The sequence below is a fragment of the Orycteropus afer genome, unplaced genomic scaffold (genome assembly GCF_000298275.1).
Source record: "Orycteropus afer afer isolate SDZICR_OR568_19922 unplaced genomic scaffold, OryAfe1.0 scaffold00008, whole genome shotgun sequence".
Lineage (NCBI taxonomy): Eukaryota > Metazoa > Chordata > Mammalia > Tubulidentata > Orycteropodidae > Orycteropus > Orycteropus afer.
The window spans coordinates 13662521-13676071 of NW_006921595.1; the positions used below are offsets into that span (position 1 = coordinate 13662521).

Below are 13551 nucleotides of genomic sequence, written 5' to 3' on the forward strand. Positions count from 1 at the left end.
ACAAACTGAAAAAGAGAAAAATAAAAAAATAAAATTCAGGGCAGGGTGGAGCAGGGCCCCCAGACTCCATCCCAGCACACAGATTCGGATGGAATTCCTGCCGGTCCAGAAAATGGGTGGGAGTGAGGGATGTTCACACTTCCATTCACCAAGAAGTTGTGGTGTGTAAGTAACAAGGGGAATGTCCCACCTTTCCAGTTGTCCAGGTCCAGAATGTCCTTGGAGTTTCTGGCAAGTGGAGCCTGTTCTTAAGTTCTGGAATCTGGGAGAATGTTGTCGCTGTAAATATCCAAAATGGTCAACCCGTTTGTAAACATTCAAAATAGCTGCACCCTACAGACAGAAAAATGTCCACAACTCAGCCAGACTTCCTCTTCACTGCTTCACCTTTTATTCCCCAGATACCAGGGCAGTCCTCCATGCAGTCCCTGTCTAGCAGGGTCAATTTTTAGGTTAATTCTAAGGTCCTACCACCAGTTGGCAATATTCAAGCTGTCTGTGCCATCAGGATTGTTGCCCGTCCACAGCTCCATATGTCTCTTTTTTGGGTGTTTTCATGCAAATTCTTCTGCTAGTTGGAGTTTAGTTCACTTCTATGTCCTTCCCCTCAGGGCTCAGGGGTCCAGGATTATCTTCTGTATCTGTGTTAATTGATTCCCTTTTTCTTTGTTGAAGAGGGTCTGTGCAGTCTTTCAGCCTATTCTGCCATCTTACCAGAATTCCTTTTCTGCTTTTTAAATGACCTTTAGCTTTCTTCACGTATGATGTCCTTGATGTCATCCCACAATTCGTCTGGTCTTCAGTGGCTGGTGCTCAGTGCATCAGATCTATTCTTCAGATATTCTTTGCTTTAGAATCCAAATATAATAACCAGTGTTCCCATCCCAAGTTGGCTACAGGAAATTCAAACCTCTCCTGAATATTCCTGAGGATTCTTGGTTTTCTTGGTGGAATTTACATGTTGTGGTTGTTGCTTGTTATTTCTCTCTTTGAGCTCTTATCTTTGGTTCTTGTTGCTCACTTCCTGAGATCTCATATCTGAGTCTTACATTGTCCACTTTTTCCTGAAAGGTAGACTTGGACCTCCTTCATTCTTCAGAGCTGGGCTAGCACAAGATTTAAATATTTACAGCACAAGATTGAAATATTTACATTCCACCAGCTGCTCCACAGAAGGAAGACTTCCATAAAGATTTATAGCCTCAGAAACCCAATGGGTGTTGCTATGAGTCAGAAATGACTCGATGGCAGTGAAGTTTTTTTTTTTTTTTTTTTTGTGAATAAAGCTTATGGAAGTTTTATCATTAAGGGGGAAAAGAAATTAAAATTGGCTGCTAGACATTACATTATCTGAAGTTTCTAAGTCACATCTGCCTCAAAGTGCTCCTTGTTGTGCTCTCTTTTTCACCTCTTGCTTCCCTGATACTATCTGCCCTGTTGCTGGGACTTGCTACAGAGAGCTGAGTCTGTTCTAACTCTTTTTTTCCCCATCCATGGAGCCTTACTTTCTTACCATGCCACCAGATGTTGCTAGTTGTCATGTAGTCAGTTTTGACTTATGGCGATCTTATGTATAAATTATGGCGATCTTATGTATAAACAAATGAATGAATCACTGCTCAGTCCTCTGCTGTCTTCATCATAGTTGGTATGTTTGAGTTCATTGTTGTGGCTTTTGTGCATCTATTTCATTAGGGGTTTCCCTCATTTTGTTGGCCCTCTACTTTACTAAACATGATGTCCTCTTCTAGTTATTGATCTTTCCTAAGATGTATCTAAAGTAAGCAAGTCAAAGTCTCACCATCCTCATTTCTAAAGAACATTCTGATTGTATTTTTTCTAAGATCTGACAGTCCACAATATATTCAATATTCTTTACCATCACCACATTTTTCATCAGTTCTTCTTCTGTCTTCCTTTTTCATTATCCAACTTTCACATGCATATGAGGCAATTGAAAAGACTATGGTTTGGGTCAGGTACACCTTAGTCATCAAAGTGACGTCATGAAGCTACCAGAAAAAACTGAAAAATCCCTCAACATTTAACAAGGAAAAGCAAGCAAACAAACTGCCCCTGCCTCCTCACTTGGTAGAATCCTATGTATTCTTTAGATATAAACTTAAATGTTATTTCTTCTGGGCAGTCTTTCTTAACCCTCCAGTCTAGATTAGGTGCTCCTTCTGTGTACTATTACAATTTCCTATACTTAGCACATGGCATGGTAGTTGTTTCTTTAAATTGTTTCCCTAGACTGTAAGTTCTTTGAGAACAGAGACTTTTTCTGTCTTATTTACCTTTTGTATTCCTAAGACCCAGCAGAGAGTCTGGCACATTTTAGATGATCAAAGAATATTTGAATAAATGAATTAATGAATATCCTCCAATCCAAAATTCTCTGTGCTTTTATTCCTCTGTCTAATTCCTAGTTTTTCCCCATCCTTTAGAGCCTCCACTGTGTCACTGAAATACCTGCATCCTGATTATTGATCACCCAATCCCACTGAACCTAGCTCCTGTCTTTTCACTGTCGGTGCCACTGCTTTCTCTTCTTATGTCATTGCCACCACCCTAATTCAGGCCATTATCATCTGTTCCCTAGACTACAGTGATGGCCTCTGGAATTTCCCTCAACATTCTCTTCCAGCCCCTTTCCCATCCATTCTCCATGCTACAGCTCAAGAGATGTTATTAAAATGTAATTCTCATATTCCACTGTTTAAAATACCAGTGCCTTCTTTACATGTGAGGTAAATTCTTCAATTTTTAATATGGCTTCTGATACTGTCCATGATCTGGTCCCTCTCAACTCCATTTCAACCACCTTCCTTCTTGCTCTTTATGCATTGGCCATACTGAACAGTTTTCAATTTCTCAACCATAGTGTGCCCTTTGTTGATTCAGATCCTTACACTTGTTGTTCCCTCTGCCTGTAATGCTCTTCAAACCCAACTTGGCCTAGATAATGCCTACATACCTTTCACATCCCAGCTAAAATCTTTCTTCCTCAAGGAAGCCTCCATAACTGCCCTACAGACCTATTTAGGTCCCCCTAACCCAGTTCTAAGTACACCTCCTATTTTTTTCTGAGCATCATCAAACTTACATTCTTTGTTCAATGTCTGTTTTCCCTTCTATAATGTGAACTATGTGTGGGCAGGAACAATGTCTATTTTACCTCTTTATGCCTAGAATTCCTGACTTATATTTGGTGCTCAATGCAATTTTTGTCTGAAAAATAGAGGCATTTGTCAACTGTTGTTTCTCTTTGCTCTTTAATTTGACCCTGATTTTGGGAAGCCCACTTACGATGTGTGGTCTCTAGAAGTCAGAGTGTGTGGCTCCTTCTTGTTCAGCTCCATTCAGTTGTTGGCCTCTGTGGACTTTCCCTTGTCTGGCAGAACCCCTCCCCTGGGGGAATAAGTGTATGGTGGCTAGTGTAAGGGGAAGCTTTATTAGAAGAACTTTATATTGCTGGGGTCAGAAAGGGGAATCTTTACCAAATTCCCAACAATGTTGATGTGAGATGGAGAGGTCATGTGCAGTTGTCCAGATTGCCTCTGCCTCCCCACTCTGAACTGGGGAGGGTAGGAAGGGGAAGAAGGCAGTTGAGGAATATTGCCAGCGGGAAAGGATTGCAGGTAGAAAAGAAAATAGAGGGAGATGTACAGGTATAGACTATTCTTTAATCATTGCCTCCTGTAGAAGTTCTTAAGATGTTTCTTTCTAACTCTTGCTATTTTTCCTTAAGATGAAGGTATGTAAGTGCACAATACTGGCAATTTCCTTAATCACTGGCTAGCAGTATATGTGCCTGGGAAGGACGGTGTCTTATATTTGATTTTCTGTGTATGCTTTCACCACTCAACAAATGCTTATTGGGCCCTCTTACGTTCAGGTTCAATGAACCCTAGTGGTATAGTGGTTAGTCACTTGGCTGATAACCAAAAGGTCAGTGATTCAAATGTACAAGCTGCTCTGTAGGAGATGTGGCACTCTGTTTCTGTAAAGATTTCAGCCTTGGAAACCCTGTGGGGCAGTTCCACTCTGATCTACAGGCTTGCTGTGAGTCAGAATCAACTGGATGGCAATGGGTTTATGTTCAGATTCTGAGCCTAAGATATAAAGATGAGTATAGTCTGCCTTTTTGAGGTACCCAAAAATTGTCTGGAAAGAAAAATCCATGAATTTTAAGTTGTGATATAATGTGGTACATGGTGTGACAGACAAGTATGTGTAGAGTCTGCAGAACCCAGAGGAAGACAGAACTTCTAGTTATTTTTGAAAGCTTACACATTGCTATGTATCATACAAGTGTCTGCATGGTCGCAAAGGCATTTGGTTGGTTGCCTTTAAATTTATTCCTTGTATTATTAACACACCTTGGAGTTTTGTATATCATCTCTCAGTTCTCTGGGAGGCCTAAAGGTTAAGGATAGGGAACCTGGAGGCATGCTTCAAACCTGGCCCTGTGTCTTATTTTCCAGCAGGGTTACTTACTTAGGTACACCACTTACTATCTCATACCAGTAAAAGAGTGTGCTAGTGCTGAGATTAAATAATATGATGGATGCAATGCATTTAGTATGGTATCTGGCACTTAGTAGGTGTGCAATTATGGCTTTCTCCTGGTATATGTATGTATGTTGTTGCTGTTGTTGTTATGTGCCGTCGAATCAGACCCAACTCATAGCGACCCCTCCTTGGGTTTCCAAGGCAGTATCACTATGGAAGTAGATTGCCCAACCTTCCTTCTGAGGAATGGCTGGTGGGTTTGAACTGCCAGCCTTCTGGTTAGCAGTCAAGTGCCTTAGGCACTACTCTATCAGAGCTCCTGGTATGTGTATGTATGTATATATATACATATGGCAATAATCTTATCACTACCACTACCATTATTTTATTTATATATAATAAAATAGTGGTAGACCACAGTGATAAGATTAACCTTCACCAGACAGACACACATAGGCTTAGCTGATTTTTTTTTAAAAAGGCAATTTATTGATATAAAAACAATTTTAAAATTATATAAATATAATATAAATATTTCTTTAGAAATACATACAAGTTAGCAATTTATATGAGGTAAGCCTGTATATTCCATGAAATGATCTGGCTCTGAAATGATGATATTCAAACTTTATAGCCATTTTATGTTATTATTTCAAAACTAATATATAAAATATTTCAAGTGGCCCTTCATAAAAATATAAATATTTATATCACTTATATAAATTAACTCAACTTTATATATTTAAATATCAATAAATTAAAAATAATTAAAATAGTGTCCTAACGCTCATACTTTTTAGTTCTTCATAGAGAACAACATAAGTTATGTGCCTACAAGACAGGTTTCTGAGCAGATGAAGGAGTGCCCATGAACTACAATGATTTTAGATGTCCGGGTAACATCCGAGTAGCCCTCAGGCTGTACTGCATGAAGACGTCCAGGCTTTGCAGGATGAGGTTAATCGTTGTGTTCTTCAGCCACCCACTCTGCAAGTGAAGCTTAGACAGCAGACCAGCATTTGTGCTTGGGTCAGGGGTGGTTACTGCTTCTGAATTCTTTACCTGAAGGGGGAAAAATGTATTGTTTAAATTGAAGAAATCCTTTGCAGCAGAGGGATGATTTGTGTAGTGGGTAAACAGATGTTCAAGGTTGAGGCAGATGAGACTAACTGGGGCCACCTGCCCTGCCTTGCAGGGTGGGTGAGGTGCTTCTACTCTGAGCCCATACTGCTTAGACCCCTTTCAGAGCAACTGAATTATAATAATCCCTTTGTGGCCTCTTGAGGACAGAACTGAATCTTATTTGTCTTCTGTTCTGTTATATGAAACACTGCTTCAAAGATAGCTGGAATTTCATAGATATTTGTTGACTAGGTGATTGAAATACCCATCATTAAAAGCTCTGTGGTGGGTTCTTCAGTAGTCTCTAATTCTGCTGCTTTTCTCTGGTTTCCCTCTTCCCCATCCATCCAGCATCTATTGAGAATCTACTGTGGGCTGGGTGTGGACTCTGATCTAGGGGTATGAAGAGGCAGGGAAAACACCTACAGAACATAGGGAGAAATAACTTGTTAGAAGCTTTGCACTTCAAGTGAGATCCTGGAGCTTCATCAGCATTACTGGGTGCTTGTTAGAAACGTAAATTTTAGGCCCCACTCCAGACCTGCAGAATGAGACTTTTCATTGTAATAAAATGACCAGGGGATTCATGTGCACATTAAGGTGTGAGAAATAGTTTAAGGAAAATAGCTAGTAAAGGCCCAGTAGCTCATTCACACCTTTTGCAGTCAACCCTCCATTACTTGGCATTTGAATAGTTAGCTGGTGAGTGATCAAAGCCCTTGGTACCTCCTCTTGCACCCTTCAGCTTTTGGCCATTTCTCTGCGTTAACTCTTCTAATAAAAAGTAGGAAAACTACCAGAATGACAAAAACGTCCCTTGGCAATAATTAAAATAATTTTTGTGCTCTCTGTTCTTTGTTACTATAGGTCACTGAGCATGCTTGGATGTGCCTCCTCCTGTCTCAGCAGATACATTTTTTCATTCATCAAGCTATACGATATTGATGTTAAAATCTACCTCATATAATATAGTTTTAAATATAGTTATCAATGTCATTTGCATTCTCCAAAAAAATAAAAAAGATTTACCTATCAGGAAATACTTCTCCTTTACGTATACATCTTTTTAGAATTGACATGGCATCCTCAAGTTCTCTAGGGAGAATTCTTTGAGCCCCATGCTAAGTGAGGACAGGACTGGCAGACACAGACACTTACCTTTTGCTTCAGGTTCTGGACTAAGGATTTGATGGTGTTCTGCACAGCTATGATGTTTCCCTTTTCGCCCTCAAACTTGTTCTGCACATAATCCAGGTATATTTGAAACTCCAAAAGACCAGTGATGATTTTCATTAGGCAAGTCTCCTAAGAGGAAAGACACGGGAAAAATTGGTCATTGCTAGAAAGATAGAAAGATTTTAAAAGAATAGATATAATTTAGCTTTTCTTCCCTTGCTCCTCCAGAGAACTTCAAGTACTTCTTAGGCATCATGTTTTGAGACATTGGACAATATCAGTTGCCCCACTTTACGTATCTGAGCAATCAGAAGTACGACTTAATCAATTTCACCCCAAGCCCAACAGATGCTAGATGGCAGTGGGAACCCTTCTCTAATTCTCCCCTTGGTGCTCTTCCCTTTGGCTGAACTTCTGCCCTTGTCAGTGTTGGGCTGTGACCTGCTTTTATGGAATACTGAGAAGTCAGTGCACTGTTTGGAAGGAGAAGAGTGTAGAGAATGACCTTAGCAGGGAAGGAGGGGCAGGATCCTGCCCGGGGCAGCCAACGAGGAGAAAGGTCACTGGTCTGTTCTATCCAGGACAAACTAGCTAAACCTGCTGGAGTTTCACTCTTAACATTTGACAGATACGCAAACCTGAACACAGAGAGGCCATTTCTGACTATGTTAAAAAACAAATAGCTTTTTAAGAAAACTTTAAATTCTTTCCTCATGAAAGTTACATAATGAACTTTACGTCTATCTTCTTTGTTGTCTGCATATGTCTATATGTATATATACTACATGCAAGAAAGAGAGCTTTTACCTAAGGAATAGCTAAAAGTAAATGTGATGAGTTCATACCTGATTGAATCCGGAATGGAAGCATCTGTCTTTGTCTGTCATCTCTGGAAGGTTCAGATTGTTTCTTGCCAGTGCCACCGTAGTGTTTTCACACTTGTTATATTTGTCACACATCTAGAAAGGAATATCATAATCTTTATCATATAAACCAAACCCATGGCCATTGAGAATTGGTTCTGACTCGTAGTGACCTTATAGGATAGAGTAGAACTGTCCCATAGAGTTTCCAAAACAAAAGAAAGGCATTGCCATCGAGTTGGATCTGACTCATAGTGACCCCTCCTTAGGTTTCCGAGGCAATATCACTAGGGAAGTAGATTGCCCAACCTTCCTTCCGAGGAGTGGCTGGTGGGTTTGAACAGCCAGTCTTCTGGTTAGCAGTCAAAGGCCTTAGGCATTACACCACCAAGCTCTCATAAAGTTTCCAAGCCTCTAAAAATCTTTAAATCTTTATGGAAACAGACTGCCACAATGTTCTCATGGAACAGCAGGTAGGTTTGAATTGCCAACCTTTTGCTTAGCAGCTGAGCACTTTAACCACTGGGCCAGCAGGTCTCCTCTTTAGCATATAATCCCCCCCCCCAAAAAAAAATTCCATTGCTGTGAAGTCGATTCTGACTCATAGCAACCCTATAGGATAGAATAGAACTGCCCCATAGGTTTCCAGGGCTGTAAATCTTTACAGAGGACCTCTGGTAGCGCAGTGCCTAAGGCATTTGACTGCTAACCAGAAGGCTCGTGGTTCAAACCCACCAGTCACTCCTCAGAAGGTTGGGCAATCTACTTCCGTAGTGATACAGCCTTGGAAACCCAAGGAGAGGTCGGTATGAGTCAGATCCAACTCCACGGCAGTGAGTGAAGTCTTTACAGAAGCAGACTGCCACATCTTTCTCCTGTAGAGAAATTTATGTATTTGAGTTAGCAATCAAGTGCTTTAAACACTGCACGGCCAGGGCTCCTTCTTTATCATTTAAACCAAACCAAAGCTACTGCCGTTGAGTTGGTTCTGACCCATGGTGACCCTATAGGGCAGAGTAGAACAGCCCCATGGGGTTTCTAAGGCTGTACATCTTCACAGAAGTTGACTGTTGGTGGGTTTGAACCACCAACCTTTTGGTTAGCAGCCCAAAGCTTTAACCACAATGCCACTAGAGCTCCTCTTTATGACAGGTGCCTCTAAAATAAACACCACTAGAGGGCTGATTCATGGTCTATCATAGCCAGGAAGGTCTTTAAGAAGAATGTAGTCACAAGCCATTAGCATCCTAGCAAACAACGTAGAGGGCACAAAAATAAAAAACCAAACTCACGGCTGTTGAGTCGATTCTGACTCATAGCACCCCTACTTGGCTTTCTGAGGTGGTATCTCTATGGAAGTAGTGGAGTGGCTGGTGGGTATGAACTGCCAGCCTTCTTATTAGCAGTCAGATACCTTAGGCACTACACTACCAGTGCTCCCACCTGGTTCAATTCTAGGCTCTCTTGTGCCTTCAGGCTTGTTATTTATCCTGAGTCTCAGTTTGCTTATCTTCAAATTGGGAATAATTATACAGCATCTTTGTAAGTAAGTTTCTGGGAGGCTTAGACAAATTCACGTGAAGTACATGGCTCATACTAGGTACTTAGTAAGTGATAATTTTGATAATTAAGTGGCAAATGTAACTAGAGCGATAGAATCTTCCAGCTAGAAGGACCTGTGAGAACAGCTAGTCTAACCCCATAATTTTAAAGATGGGGTCCAGAAGTGGCTAAGGATTTGCCCAAGATCACAAAGCTGGTTTAGCAGAACAGGAACTACAAGCCAGGCTTCCAGACCCCTCTTATGTGTTCTTTCCTTGTTATCAAACAAGAACCAGATAGCTTGAATTTAAAGCTCGGGGGGCCAATGAAACAACCAGAAGACAATGAAAAAGAATGTTGACACTCTGTGAAAAATGTAGCTAATGTCACTAAAGAATTTGTATAGAAATTGTCAAACGGGAACCGAATTTGCCGTGTAAACTTTCACTGAATACACAATATTAAAAAAAAAAAAAAAGAAAGAAAAGATAAATAGAACATTTTGGGGCTGCTCTAACCTGTTGTTGATGATTCCAATTTTGTGGACTATATGGATGCATCTTAGCTGGAATAACTTTAGAAGGCTGTAACCACTGAGTATGCATGACTGAAAAGTACCACAGCTGCCTCGAGAAGCTGAACATTCATTTCTGGCAGTACTTCTCTAATCTTCCAAGGGCAAAAAGAAGGCTGACAGATTTATTTTTGGTTAGGGAGAAGGGACTCCTGAGAACCAGAGACCCTCAGATCATGGCAAGTGTGGAGCTGGGAATGGGCCAGGGGCCATGGGCTCCAGCTCCATTCTGTATTTCCCAGGAAGGAAAGCAATTTCCAGAGATCAGCAGCAGAGCAGGATTATAGAAGACAATCTACTCCCTCTGCCCCTTTGGCCTCAAATCTAATCTGTCCCAGAACCCAGCGAAGAATTCCCTATACCCTTGTCCACATCCAGGCACAAGGAGCATGAATGCTCTATATCAGCACTTTCTCACCCAGAGTCAAGCCTACCCACCTCCTTTCTTAGTTCAGTGACTTGGAAGCGGATGGTGGTCATGAATTTTACAGTTTTGTCTGCATCAGTGCCTTCATCTTTGGAATCTCCTTCCAGGGATGTCCCGGTGGGGAAAGCAGAAGCCATCGCTAGGAGCAGCCCCAGGCAGAAAGCAACTGGATTGAAGGTGCCTGTGCCGGAGGGAAGGAAGAGCACGAGTGAGCTGCCTGCACAGCTGGGAGAGCTGTGCTGCTGGCTGCTGGCTGGCCGCCAGCCCACCGCCGACACACCACATGCTCCCTCCCACAACACTCAGCAGCCAGGCAGTCTCAGGGCTTGAGATTTCCTTCACTTACTTGTGGAGAGAGAGTTCATAGTTTGGTTCCTGGAGGGCAGATGGAGCTCTCTTTTGTTCCTGGTGGGCTTGAGGGCAGAATGATCCTCAGACATCTCCAGTCTCCTATTTATTGGGGTTGAGACTCTAATATTGAGACTCATGGGAAAATCCCACATTTGATAAATCTTTGTTGGAGGGTGAGTGTGGGGCCAGCGCGGGTGGGGCTGATTGGAAACCTTATTAAGATTGTGCAATGTGACGTCCTTAAGCATCACAGAAATCACAACCAGGGGGAAAAAGTGCTGCTGAGGTCATCACTGAGGCTAGCCCTAGGAGCAAAATCAGTCTTTATTTTCTTTTTTTTTTTTTAAGTGACTCAGCACTTTGGCCTCTCTTGAGAAAGTGAAGCTGAAGTCATGCACGAAGTCTTACAAGAAAAAAAAAAAAAAAAAAAAAGCTGAAGTTCACTATGCTTTAAAAATATACTTCAATTATCAGATTAACAGGTTAGGATATAATATTCCCATTAATTTGTGTTTGAAAATCCTTAAGATGTTCTGACCTGAGTTTCTTTAGACCATACCACAATCCACTAGCCTGTGGTTACAAGTAAAATAATACTACAAGTAATCTTCTGCACTTTTATTTCCTAGCTGTTGTAAGGACCAGCTGTTGCAGAACTGTCTGGCCACCCCCAAATTTCATGCAGTTATTTCTAGGAGTCTCCAGGTGGAGTGTTTGGTGCACACATGAAAGACTCCTTGTTACCAACATATGGCACCTGCCAGTTTCCTCCTCACCTGCTTCAGCCCACTTGGCAAGGTCTGCTACAGCCCTGCTTTCTCTCTAGTGGTCCCTAAGGATTGAGTCCCTTTCCATTGAAGACTTTGAGCTCTGTGCCAATGAGGTTGTCTTGTGTTCTGGTGCTGTCAGCAGCACCACCTGGGTGTCTCCATCATTGCCCTGCAACCCTGTCATCCTGCTCCTGTTGAGGAGCCCCAAGGTACCTGGAGGGCCCTAGGTATGCTGGAGCCTTCAAGGCACCACTGTCTGTTTGGTCTGGGGCTGAAATGGGAAGAACACTACTCACCTCTTTAATAGGGACGTCAAAAGAAGGGCTGTGGCATCTTCTGGAACTTGTGTTCACAACCCTTTCTCACTGTATGATTTGACTTGAATCCAAAGGTGGCTGAGAAGAAAGCTAACATAGCCAGGGTTCTAGGCTCTGAATCATGCCTCCCCTCCAATACCTGGACCTTCGTTATTGGATCAAGCTTGTACTGATTTCTTCTACCCTTGGATGATACCTCTTGCAGAAGGATCCTTTGTCTCATATAATGAGCTCTAGACTAGGCAGCCCCACTGGTCTCTCAGACACTCAGACAGCTTTGGGGATTGGCTCTTACACTGCACCAAAACATTATTTACAAAACATGGTGTTAACATCTTAATCAGGTATTTGCCTTGCAAGGGAGATGCTTCAGGATTGCTAAAACAATGACCACTGCTAGGCATTTAAGATAGGAATCTATTTGCTAAAGTTTTGTTTTCCCCATAACATTTTAAGACACACCTGTTGGGGAAAGTGAGGTCACCCATTCTACTGACTGTCTAAACAGAGAAACATTGGTGGCCATAGAGGGATTTTTAGTTTGAAAATGAAAAAGCAGGAGGATCTCTGGATGGTTTTGTTTTTTGTGCTCTTTGATCTTGAGAGATACAGACACTTTCAAGCAGAGTTCTTTTTTTAAAAAAAAAATTTCTTGTGATTTGGGTGAAAGTTTACAAAGCAAATTCATCTTCCATACAGCAGTTCATACACATTTTGTTTCATGATATTGACTACAATTCCTCGCAATGTAACAGCTCTCTTCCCACTTCCTCCCTGTAGTTACCTCTTCCCTTTGTCCATCCCTCCTCCCATGTACTCCCATCCCCTGAACTATCTCCCTGTGTAAACATTGCCCTCTGTTCTCCCACAATTGATTGATTGATCGATTGATCACTGCATGGAGTGAATCTACCTGATGTAAATGTTCATCACCTAGAGTCTGTCTGTTGTTTGGCTAGAAGCCATAGGAGTGAGGTCAGTTCCAGACCTGAAGTAACTAGGGGCCATAGTTTCAGGGGTCCCACCAGGCTCTGTCAGATCAGCAAACCTGGTCTTTTTTTTTTTTTTTTTCATGATTTTAAGTTTTGTTCCACATTGTTCTCCCACTCTATCTAGGATCTCCTGCACCGATCCCCCTCTGAGTGGTTGACAGTGGTAGCTGTGCACCATCTAGTTCTGGTCTCATGGTCATATAGACTGAGGATTACATGCTCTACCAGTCGCTTGGACTAATTGTTTCCACATGTCTTTGGTTTTCTTCATTCTTCTTGGCTCTGGATGAGGACAGACCCATTGTTGCATCTAGATGACTGCTTGCAAGCTTTTACTCACCAAAGTGGGATGTAAAGTAATGTTTTTGTGTAATATCTTATGCTAATTGAGCTGTATGTCCCCTGTGACCATTGTCTTGAGAATTTTGGGCCCCTGAAGTTTCATTTTTTTTTCCTTACAAGTTCAGCCATGAATTTTTTTTTGAAATATTATTATTACTATTATTATTTTATTGTGATTTGGATGAAAGGTTACAGAGCAAATTCACTTTCCATACAGCAGCTCACATACACTTTGTCTCATGACATTGACTACAATTTCCCACAATGCAACACCTCCCCTTCAACTTCCTCCCCATAGTTACCTCTTCCCTGTGTCCTTCCCTCCATGTACTCCTGCCCCCTGAGCTATGTCCCTGTGCATACACAACCCTTCTATTCTCCCATGAATGTTCTCTCCAAGGAGTGTATCTACCTCAGGTAAATGTTCACCTCATATGCTTGTCTTTTGTTTGGCTGTAAGCCACAGGTGTGGGTTCCATTCCAGACCTGAAGGGCAGCTAGGGGCCATAGTCTCAGTGGTTCCACCAGGCTCTATCAGACCAGCAAACCTGGTCCCCCCC

General features: G+C 41.8%; 1 protein-coding gene across 1 annotated transcript; it reads right to left on the bottom strand.

The window, feature by feature from the left end:
* Positions 1-5388: 5388 nt before the first annotated feature.
* IL6 (interleukin 6) lies at positions 5389-10659 on the bottom strand. Its single transcript, XM_007946573.2, has 5 exons — positions 10566-10659; positions 10231-10400; positions 7659-7772; positions 6796-6942; positions 5389-5577 (listed from the first exon to the last, which is right to left on the bottom strand). The coding sequence occupies exons 1-5, from the start codon at positions 10657-10659 to the stop codon at positions 5389-5391; spliced, it is 714 nt and encodes a 237-aa protein (XP_007944764.2).
* Positions 10660-13551: the final 2892 nt, after the last annotated feature.

Bases quoted from the DNA above. Each gene is read 5' to 3' on its own strand.
- IL6 (XM_007946573.2), bottom strand. From the start codon at position 10,659: ATGTCTGAGGATCATTCTGCCCTCAAGCCCACCAGGAACAAAAGAGAG. The intron at 7,773-10,230 runs GTGGGTAGGCTT...ATTCCTTTCTAG, and splicing joins TCACTGAACTAAGAAAGGAG to ATGTGTGACAAATATAACAA. The intron at 6,943-7,658 runs GTATGAACTCAT...CTTTCCTCTTAG, and splicing joins TCCATTCCGGATTCAATCAG to GAGACTTGCCTAATGAAAAT.